The sequence below is a fragment of the Amblyomma mixtum genome, chromosome 2 (assembly GCF_055824585.1).
Source record: "Amblyomma mixtum isolate Tamu chromosome 2, ASM5582458v1, whole genome shotgun sequence".
Classification (NCBI taxonomy): Eukaryota; Metazoa; Arthropoda; class Arachnida; order Ixodida; family Ixodidae; genus Amblyomma; species Amblyomma mixtum.
In genome coordinates, this window is record NC_143013.1 from 261,987,627 (window position 1) to 261,999,379 (window position 11,753).

The following is an 11,753-nucleotide window of genomic DNA, read 5'->3' on the forward strand; positions in this document are numbered from 1 at the left end:
TTTTGTTTGCTTGTATTTTGAAATTTCTTCACTGAATAACTCCCATTCCTGTGCATCGATTCTTGTTATTCTTTTTAGGTCAGCATCTGTGTGACATAAAGAACCCACCTGAAGTATAGCCGGTATCCCCCCAAGCAGTGTTTCGCAGCCCCTTTAAGGCAGCCGCCGGTAAATGCGCGCCACCTTACGAGGGGTTTTCAAAGTACTGCGCCCAATTTGTGCCAGAGGCATCTTGATTTTCGCGCGCTTTCTGCTGAGAATGTCAAGCGGGCGTTACAAAAGATGGCGCTCTCGATGGTTTCTTCAGTCACTCTGTAACTTTCAACTGAAGCTTTCACATGGAACATTGCACATTTGAAGTCTTTAGGGGTGAAAACGCAAGCAGACAAACTTAGCCAACTTCAACAGACTGTCATTAATCGATGTCAGATGGGCTAATTTAACCAAGATCAGCGCTCTGTTGAGACAGAAATAGTGAAAGCCACGGGTACATCTGGAAAACAAAAACTAGCGCACACGACGAAGGACGAAGGAGAAGGGCAGACAATGCAAGCGCTTGCAGTGTCTACCCTTCTCCTTTGTGGTGGTAGTGTAGCTGGCCCAGTCATGGTGCACGATTCTGTGATGTCACGCTTTGGTGCACAAGTTCGGACGCTGTGGTTGGAAATTGATCTAAAAAGCTGCTTCTTGGACCGCATAATTTCAGGCGGTCAATTATTCGACTGTACTCAAGACATGAGGTTCCAGGAGTTGCGTTTATGGACCCTTAAATACTCAGTGATGCTTATGTGGATCATACTGAACAAAAAATGGTATTCGAGAATAGGTTGCATATTTGTCAGCTATAGCTTCAGTACTGGAGTTTTGAAGTTTCTTGTGAAGAAATTTAATACAGCAATATATTTGCTAGTTGGGTAAGCGCTGTGTTTCTTGTTGATATAGTCAGACAAGAAATACATGGCTTAATATTTAAATTTGTCGGCTTGGTGATTTAAGTTACTAATAACATTACATCACAATGGAGAAGGGTGACTCATGTAAAACGCACCTCTATATCATTGATGCAGATCAAGAAAAGCAGCGGACTCAAAGCCAGCCTTGTTGTACACCTGAAGTTCCTTTACTAAACGATGAGAGCGCACCGCTAACTATGAGTGTTTTGGCCTATGGACGGATCCTTGGTCTGTGTCGCTGACCAAACCGCACCTCTCTGCATGGCTAGATGGATACCCGCCGTGTCACACCGTGACCCTGTATATAAACATATGCTGAAGGACCAGTCTGCAAACATTGATTAGGACAACAGTGCTTCATGGAACTAAGGCTAGCGTTCAAAAGATTCAAGGTAGCAGAAGTGAGACTACTAAGATGGATGTGTGTGGAGGGGAAAGAAAGGACGGAGACCGGAACGGCCACATACGAGGGACGGTCAAAGTCATCGATGTTGAGAAAAACATTGAAGAAAGGTAAGCTGCGGTGGAAAAGGGCACGCAGTGATAAAGGACATTGTAAAGAAAGTGACGAAGCTTGAAGTCGATGGAAGAGGCTCAAAGAAGAGATGGCAAGACGATATGGAGGAAGATCTAAGGGTGAAGAAGTTCAAGAGGGAATGGATTAAAGATGGGATGAAATGAAGAGGGTTCATCGAAAAACACGACACCGTATCAAAATGACACAAATCTATGAAATAAAAACAAGAGCGCTCTCAGCGTTGTGTCGAAGCTGAGGAGGAAGAAGGGTGCCGCAAGTGAGAAGAGAGGAAGAAGCCTTTCACGAAGCAGCCATGTCGAGTTCTCCGCCGGGCGCCCATAGGAGATCGGACCACATGGCCAGCGGGCTGCAGTCGACGCTAAGTGGGTCGGCCGAGATGGGCCGCCAGGGAGCGAAGACGACTGGTGGCGACCCGGCTGCGAAACCCAAGCTGTCGGACGGAAACACCATCACCAGCAACCGGCCCGCCAGCCCCGCACAGATCGCCGTCGAACAACGCACACCCAGCGTCATCATCGATGAAGTGCAACGCTCACAGGTGGACCTTCTTTGTTTTCACTGCATGCATATCCAGTCCTGGACAGCCATCGAAGATGTCCATAAATGCTTCTCCATACGTTAACCATGCACTGTCGCCATACATTATCTATAGCACCCACTACCCCTTCCCTTAACCATTGCGGCCCGGGTTAATTTGGACACAGTTCTGACTAACTAAACGCGGGAGTATTTGTTAGCTGATGCGCTGGCCACCATTGCAACTACGTGGCGTCATCAAAACTAGCTGCAGGTGTCACCGTGGCTAATTAGGCCTCGCGACAGTAACGGACTTATGTAAGTGCGGCGCCGCTCAGAGAAAACAATAAAATTTCTCCTTGCTAAACAGCTGGCCTGTTTTGCTCCCAAATTTGGTGGTAACATTCGTTTTACAGTACGTTTCGGTCGGGTGCCTGCCAGAATCGATGTCAGCTAATTGGAAGTCCGCATCGTATGCAATGACGCCAGAACATCTCTCGCCCATCAGGAAAAGCACTCACCGTTTCCCGTTCGTCTGTTTTTGTCATTCTTCCGCTGACAAGAGGTGGCGCTGCCAGCACAGCTGTTGCGAAACTATACGATAAAACCGGGTAAAATGAGAGTAACTGCTCCATCCTCACGAAGAACGGATAATCAGAGGGAAGACTAACTGGGACTGACGCTCTCTCGTAATTACTCCGCAGGAGCAACGCTTGGTGTTTTTAGGAACTGATTATGGCAATGCAGTTACTCCCGAAGGACTCACCCTGTGGCATTTTTAATCCTTTTTGGCTTGGAGTGTAATTCGAATCTTCTGTACCTTGAACTAACAAGCACACTTCAGGTACATTCCTCGAGGCGCATTCGACTACCAAGTCGGTGTATATATTGGTCACATGTGTAATGATGTACCAGTAGACATCATTGGCATACCGTGTTACCGTACACCTTTAGCATACCGTGTTACCGCTACCGGAGTACCGGAAGCCCGCGCACTGCCAATGCGCATGCGCAAATCGCCTTGTCTGCGCGCCAGGTACTCGGAAGCTGCGCGCTCGCCTGCAACATCGGGACCAATCAGCGCGTGCTCACCGGCGGTGGGCGGGCTCACGGTACTCCGGTAACGGTAACGGTAAGGCGGTACACGGTATGATAAAGGTGTCTAATTTACCAGAGTACCGGAGGCCCGCGCCATAAGTGCGCATGCGCAGATCGCCTTGAGGCCGCCAGATGGCGCCAGGTACCAATTGCAGCGCAACCAATCATTGTATGCACACTAATGGTAGTCGGGCTCCGGTAACGGTAACACGGTATGCTAAAGGTAGCACGTGCCGCTGCCCCTACCGCTTACCGCGTCCGCCACTGCGCATGCGCAGACTTGATGACGTTAGATGGCGCCACGTTCCAGTCAACAGTACCATAGTCCTTCAATGCAGTACGCCTGCTTGCCGCGTCAGTACCAATCAGTGCGTGCACAGAGTCGGGGCACGGTAAGCGGTAGCGGTACACTATATGTTAAAAGTATCTAATCACTACGACTGACGGAAGATATTGCGAAATCGCGTACGCAGTTTCGGGACCAGCGGCGAGTGGCGGCGGGCGCCATTGCTGCCTGCGGAGCCATCCTGATCGTCTTCATCGTCGTCATGTACATCATCGTCTCCGGCTCCAGCTCCAACCATCGGCCTCCCCCGCCGCCCACCCGGAGCTCCACGACCGCGATGCCCGGCCTGTTGGCTGAGCTGCACCGGCGTCCGTTCAAATAACTGCACCCTGGGGACCGGGCCAAACGAGCGGAAGGCCGATTCAATACACGTGGCATGCGCGTCAGTTCTTGTAAGACTTTCTCACGAATGCAGTTTTTGTTATTAAAAAAACGCCGAGGTTATCACAGCGTGGATTCGACGGTGTCGAAGCAAATAAATGAGTTCGCGAGATTGTGTGACAGATATGTTGCTGGTTTGATTCATTGGGATTTAACGTCCAAATGAAACTCAGGCTATGAGCGCCGCCGTAGTGAAGGGCTCCGGAAATTTCGACCACCTGGGGTTCTTTAACGTGCACTGACATCGCACTGCACACAGGCCTCTTGAATTTCCCGTGTGCGGTGCGATGTCAGTGCACGTTAAGATATGTTGAGATATGTTGCGTTCGCGCACTTGACTATAATAGGATTTTTTACAGCAGAATGAAGAAATAGCATGTTCGTGAAAGTGTCATCGAGCGCTAAGCTGAAAGTTTAAACACTCGTTAAGCTTGTCGCCAACGTCATAACTCAGCTCTGAAACGCACCTTTCAGCCGAATGCCTTGGCACTGGGAGTTTGCTGACGAGCTTTTAAAGTTTCTTGTTCGAGTCCAGCAGCGCCAAGACGTCGCAGATGTTTTTTCTTGATGAGTTCTCCCTCAGAATAGGAGCGCTGAGCACGAACAGTGTTCCATGAAATCGGAATCGGCTGCTTTTTCCGATTGTTTGATGAAGACCTGCATCAGGGACTGCTGGTTGTGAAGTCTTAGTTTGATCTGGGCCAATTTGGTCTTCAGATCCGTAGGCTGCAGATGAGGCTGGATAGTCCCCAGAAAACGTTTTGTGGTTGGCCTCAAAGTGACGACGGAGATTTCTCGTCTTGTAATGTGAAAGTAAATGGCTTTATCGTTTTTCTCCATGTAGGCGAAATTTTGCTCCCATTAAAAAAACGTCCGATGTTCGTCTTCGTTCTTGCGTTTTCGGTGCTTATAGTCTGGCTCCACCGAATGGATTTTTAAACAATGGCAATTATCGGAGCCTTGGGTGGTCCGCCTATTCCGGCAGCCCACTGGCCTGCGCCGCAGCTTTGGCCCTGCGAACCAGTCCTCGTTGCTGGTCGGGGTCCTCGCTGTGCAGAATGGCCTCCTGCTGCTCCAAATTGGGATTCGGAAGTCTGTCTACAGCAGGATTGAATTGGCATCCCCACACCATGTGAAAAGCTGTCACTGTTTCTCCACAGTGTGGGCACTGGTTTGTAGAGTGAGGGATACCATTGGTGGAGTTTAAGTGGAGTTATAAAAGGTTTGGTTTGTGGGGTTTAACGTCTCAAAGCGACTCAGGCTTTGAGAGGCGCCGTACGTAGTGAAGGGCTCCGGAGTTATAAAAGTGTCTGTTTGTAACCGGCGAAAGGTGTGTTCTTCTGCCTTGTCTAGAGTTTTCAGGTGGGGGGTATGCCTGTCTGGCCTGTCTGTAGGCCTGTAGGTGTTCGGCGAGGGTGATTATGGGCTGTGCAACGTGTTCCTCTGTCTCGTCGGCTAGGGGGGAATCCCGGTATGAGAGCTCGGGCGTGCCGGTGAGCGTCATCATTCCCTCTCGCGTGTTCCGTGTGGCCTGGAAACCATATTATTGAGGCTTGATTAGGAGGATGTTTGGCTAAGAGTGTGAGATCTGATTGGTGGATTTGTCCTTTGTTTATATTTCTGCAGGAATTTTGTGAATCTGTCAGTACGTTAGCGCGTGGGTTGGTAGCTAGCGCAATGGCTGCCTCCTCTGCATGAGTGGGGCTGGACGTACGCACTGACGCGTAGTTGATCAGTTTGCCCTCGGGATTCGTTACGGCGATGGTCATCCGCCCTTTGATTGGACCGGCTGTATCCACGTAGAGTGTGTCCGGGCGGCTATCCCATTTCTTGCGCAGGCATTCGGCTCTGGCGTTTCTTCTCTCCGCGTTAAATGTGGGATGCATATTTCTGGGGATTTGATGGACATGGATCTTCTCGCGGATCGATAGAGGAAGTTCCGTCCGTTTGTCGACCGCGTAGGGTACTGTGAGGTGCACCTTGTTTAGAAGGGTCTGGCCTGTTCTAGTGATGGCCAGGCTGCGATGGCCAGCTGTGACAACCTTTGTGCCTCCCAGATTTCTTGGAGCGTGTTGTGGATGCCGAGAGACATGAGGCGCGATGCTGATGCTGTCTTTGGGAGACTCAGTGCCGTCTTGTAAGCCGACCGTATCAGTGATTCTAGTTTTGCTATTTCTGACTGGGTGAGGTGGAGGTAGGCAGTCCCGTACATTATTCGTGAGACGACAAAAGCTTGCACTAGGCGAATTGCGTCCCTCTCTTTTATGCCGTGGTGCTTGTTGCAGATGCAGCTAAGCATCGAAGGTAGTTCTCTAGTGATTATAGCACAGGAGAAGAGGAAACTAAAGAGGGAGAGAGAGAAAGCGGCTGGCCGCCTGCTTTACATCATCGTTTTATATAAAGGTGAAAAATCATTTTTAAACGTCGTTGTTTGCTCAGTTTATATCACAGACCTGAAACAAACGATCCGAACGCTCAGCCAGTGTGCCCGTTGTGTAGCCATGGCAATGGGCAGAGAGCTCTGGACTGACTCGTAATGTGATGGCACGGGCTTCCCTTTTCACCCCTTTGTGTAGTGCTGGCAACTTTGTATTTTAACGCGATATCGTTAGAGGCCCCGTTACCCAGAAAATCCAGCGTCGGCGTTGCGAGTGAAAAATCACGAGCATGACTCTGACAGGTGGTGCCCAGAGAGCAACCTATGAGGCAGGTGGGCCACCTAGGTCACGTGACCTTGCAGTGTCATCACAACCTGCCCACCTGATAGTGAGCAAACTGCTCACCGTGGCATGTGGCAGTTAAATTAACAAGCAACATTAACAGGGTAAACTTGTACATCTCTCAACCGCTGCACCACTGCGCTAGGAGAAGTATACGAGGACTCCCAAGGATATATAAATGTAGAGAATGACAATCTGCGTATATGGGAAGTAACCCATTGCGCTATCGCATCATACCCTTAATGTGGAGCTTACGTGTCCCCTCTAATAATTAATTTTTTCCGTCCCGGGTTTTATAAATTGTGTTAATGATTCTTACTAAAACTAATATCCCAACGAAATTTTTGAAACGATAAAAAGAAATATTTCGATCAGCACCGTTGACAAGAATAAAAAAATGGCTGCTTGCTTCGGATTCAGGCAGCCCCTAGCACGGGGGATCTCGGATCTCTTACCTATCTTGGTGGGGAGGTGGTCTGAGACCCCCCTGACTTTAAGCACTGATGCAAACGTCATTATGCAGGGGGTGGTAAAACGTCGGTGTTGCAGCTGAAATGGCATCTACCCGAGATGGCGTCAGCTTGCAATGACTGGAACGGCTGGATCATAAAGGCAATATTCAGAAACTATGAGCTGCACACGCATCATTTCGCGCATTCTCTGCAGGATAGCGCCAACTGGCAACAGCTGCCTGCGTGCGCCTCTCTTCTAGAACATAAAGGAAGCTGTCTTCAGAGGCAGATGTGCGTGTGTGTGTGGGAGGGGGGGGGGGGGGAGGTACAGATGCCAGAGTCGCGCATGGACCCGGGAAGAGGCGCACTTTGGACACCCCAGGTCTATATACTAATAGCGGCATTCCACTAAATCCCGGCTGCGATAACAAGGAAATTGATGTATCGCATGCACAGGTGCGCATGCATCCCTTCTAATACCCAGCAGAAGCGCTCGTCAAAAAAGTTTCCAGAAGAAAGAGTACACTCTTGACCAAGACATTTGTCAGCAGTTTTTTTTTTTTTTTAGCGCGGCGGAAATGTGATAACGATGGCGAGAAAGTTTATGCCGCGGACAGGCTACCACGTGGAGGCGGCTGCAAACGCGGTCGCAGCCAAACCCGTGGACATATTCCAATATCTCTCCAGATTTGGTAAATCCGTACTGTCAGCTGTGAGGCGAGCCTGCCACCTTAGACCACATAATCTGGGACTGCACGGAGGATCCGCCTCCGGCAGATCTAGTCACATCTCCCACACTTGAAAAATGGGTAGCTGCCCTGGCTAGCCCGGACCGGGGCGTTCAGTCCAGGGCCACGGCAAGAGCGCAGGAGGTCGCCGACAGACTCAAACTGCCGGCCACCTGGAGCGGCTGAAGTACCCAAGAACTTCACCAACGTATCGCTGACAATAAAGTTTTCTCTCTCTTATGTAACGTGTATACGACGCACACGCGCGCACGCGGGGGAACTACATTTGACCCGTTTGGTGTACCCCGTATACGGTATACAACATCGCTGTCATGTGTGTGAAGCCTCTATCCTCCAGAACTACCACCGCCCAGACACGTTCCTACCACACCTCCCTGCTAGGCGGCTGTCCACTCATCCACCCCCTTCATCCTCGAAGCGTCAACCACCTCCGAAAAATCCCGGCGTCGTCCTGGAAGGCTCGTCTGACCGTTGCGGCTACCGAAAAATAGCGAGCGCTTATCTCGAGAGCACGGCTGCTCGCAAACGCCACAGGGGTCCGGAACTTCTAAGGCACCATTTCTCTGCATTTTAGAGCGCAGCTCTCGGGCGCCTGTTGGTGGATTCCGCGTCAATGAAACATGCTACTTGCCACGGCAAGAGCGGGGGAATGGACAACCGAAAGGTCGCTTCCAGCGGCGGCAGCGGCTTCGGCGCTGAAGTCGCAGCTCGCGATCTCAAGCCCACATGGATGGATGGACGGAAGTTAGACGCGTACAGGTTGGCGGCGGTTGCCACCATGCTAGATTTTTTTTTTTCTCTTATGCTTATATGTCAAACTTAGAGACACCGAAGAGAGATTGAATTTCGCGTGTATCGATAGAATACCAACTCCTAGCCACAAAAAGCCCCACTCTTACTGAAAGCAAAGCTCTCGTACGATAGAAAAGGGCAAGAACTAAACTACACGTTTCGCCGCTGAATAAAAAAACGACGGATCTTTAAGGCTGACAAACACGCATGAAGGCTGCGCGTTTTAGATCGGATTTTCGTTTTTGAGGAAAGAATATGACGCGATAAGCGTCTCGCAATTCTAGCTTTATGTCCCAAAATTATCAAACTACTACATTCCCTGTATATGAGTGCGTTTGTATCCGCTATGCACCCTGGCCAATCCCCCGCCGCGGGTATGTGCCATTAAGCCTGAGGACATCATCATCATATCTCGGTGGGCACCGCGTCTTAATGATAGGGACAAAGGAGGGAGTGAACGAAGAGGTGCGGTAGTGGAGCCCTGTGGTGGAGCACTCCGGAATAATTTCTACCACCTAGGGATATTTAACGCGCATCGACATCGCACAGCACACGGGCGCTTTTTGTATTTCGCCTCCATCGAAACGCAGCTGCCGCGGTCAAGTTCGAACTCATGTAGCTGAGGTTTCTTGTGTATTTAGAACAAATTGAAAGCTCCAGTTGCGACGTTGCAATTGGACCATACTGGTTTCAGTTGACATGTCCAATTGGTTCTGGACCCAATGGTTTCTTTTCGCCTGTGGTGATTAATCTCCTTGCACCTGCCGGGTTCATGCGATGTCCTGCTAGCAGCTGCAAGGGAATTAACCCCATCATGGCAATCTGTCGATGCCATCGGCTGGATGGTCTCCGAGAGGTACTGGCCGCTTTGTTCTTGAGGCATTCAGCTGACCTTGTGACAGTCACACAGCCAGCTGGTAGAGAGATTAGTCAAGCCCGCCACGTGGTTAATGAAGGAATACTTCGGCTAAATTGAGCAACAGCGCTGTTAGATACTAATGTCTGGTCAGGTCCTTTGGGCTTGTCCAAAGAAAAAAGTGGTGAGCAATGATGAGGGCCCTGCATGCACACAAAATTAGAAATGTTGCCAAGGCAGGCGATGCAGGAGAAAGGCATGAACGGCACCCAGAATGAATAAGCGTGTCTTAGAAGCAAAGTCTTTGGCGATCATGGAATAGCATGAATGCGTACCAACCCCTCCCAGCTTGGTTCCTCTGCAGCTCATCTTGGTGTGGTGACCCTAACCCAAGCACTCCGAAACTGCAGGAAAGAACGACCACATAAGCAAGAACAGGTGCAAGTTCCTTTCTTGCTGAAACGAGGTGGCATCACCCAGGGTGGCGTAAAGCCCCTAAATATTGCTGCTACCTTTGGGGCTCCAGCACACAGCAAGGCAGTGCTAGGTGTGAAAGCGATGGCAAGATAGGGGCAGATGCATTTGCAGTTCTTTGCTTTTTCAACAACGTGCTTGGCACCCGGCATGGTCACAGAGTCACTCTATGCCTCTGCAAGTAAACCCTATAAGGCACTATGTTCACAACCGTGCACAAAGCAAACTTGCCTGTTCTTCCAAGGGTGTGCTACACCTAGCTGCGATTTAGCACCCATCATGTCACAAATCGGGCCCTTTTGATATGCCAAGTAGTTAACGCAGTATAAATTTCACAAAACATGAGCTTCGTAGCACATCCCCCACCATTAATACACCGAATTTGCTACCGTTAATATTTTGTTTTCTACAGTTTTGGTGCTGTGAGACTTGCAAAAATTTACAGTCGTTTAGTACTGGAAAACTAACAAATTGGCTTTTTTTTTAGGCCTATGTACACTATCAAGGCGAAAAACATTTCTTTTGAAGTGAAATACGGAACGCCGCCAGGAAGGGCCATTACTACCCACCCAAGCTATGAAACAAAGAACACCACACCTAAAGAGATGAAAATATATTTAGTCAACTGTACAAAGCTGAAAAAATTTACAGGGTGTCTAATATATATCCAGTCGCACCTTGAGAAAAATAAAGTAGGGAATAATAATGGCAGTTGCATGAATCCTTGAAGGGGCAGCAAACAAGAAAACGAATTATCCCATAATCTCTTGGGAGCTTCAATGAGTGAGTTGAACATACCTGGGAAATTAAAAAATGGGAGCAGCCAACAACACTAAGGAATAAGATATGACCAATACGGCCACTCACACAAAGCTCCAATGACATTAAACTCCTATCAGAGCTCAGCAGAGCAATTCTTGGGGCCAAACTAAGAAAAGAATACTGTCGAGTTAATGCCTTCTTTCAGTGTGGGAGAGACCAAGCTAATGGAGTATGACATTAAATGTGGTGCTCCGATTAGTATGGCCTTTAAATTCAGTTCTTTAATGTATGTGCCCCAAAGTAACTGGAGCGCACACAAGCAAATACACATTTCGGGTCCTTGGCTTAATGCAACAGATTTAAAAGACAAATACATTGCACTTGCATATTTTGGCCAGGATGCTCAGCGAACATTATAAGTTAAGAAGAGTTTTGCTCGAACTTTCCTTGAGCACCAGCAGGCAAGCTTCACATGCAGACCCATTCCTTGCCAATACTTCCAAGCCTAGAGCAGAGCCAGCTAGCAAATTTTTCACAAAAGTGTTTGCTTTGCCCAAAATTCGTAGCATTAGCACTACATAAGTGAAGAAACGCTGATCAATTCACCTGTCCAATACACCACAGCACAAGCCATAACAAAAAGTGCTCAGCAGGAAAAGGTACGGCAGAAAGCCAAGCTATGAGAGAGACCAATTAAAACTGCCCAGATAAAAATGCAAGTACTGCAAGCATGTATGCAAGTTTGCCAATGCAATCAGCAACAATACTAACATGCATAACTAGCCCTCAGTCAGGGCAGCTGCATCAAAATAAGGACACTGTTTACTTTCACTGAAGTCGAGCAATTAGTTCAATCAAGAGCAGACCAACTGTGACAGCACACACACACACACACACCAAGCAGTGGAAGTGCCCATTTTTTTTGCTGCTTCAAGAACAAAAACAAGAGCAGATTGCATCCTACCAACTTAACTCCAACATCCTGACATTCTTCAACACAAAGCATCACATGCAAGGAAACGTTCCTCACACGAGGAAAACAAAAACAAAACAGAGAAAGAGCCATGCCTTAACCTTACACAGCCCGAAAAAAACCAAAAATAAAACACAAATGTA

General features: G+C 48.8%; 1 protein-coding gene across 1 annotated transcript; it reads left to right on the forward strand.

Annotated features, from left to right (window-relative positions):
• Positions 1-1,783: 1,783 nt before the first annotated feature.
• On the forward strand, positions 1,784-3,860 carry LOC149363785 (uncharacterized). Its single transcript, XM_089569988.1, has 2 exons — positions 1,784-2,029; positions 3,579-3,860. The coding sequence occupies exons 1-2, from the start codon at positions 1,784-1,786 to the stop codon at positions 3,771-3,773; spliced, it is 441 nt and encodes a 146-aa protein (XP_089426114.1). The 3' UTR covers positions 3,774-3,860.
• The last annotated feature ends 7,893 nt before the right edge of the window (positions 3,861-11,753 follow it).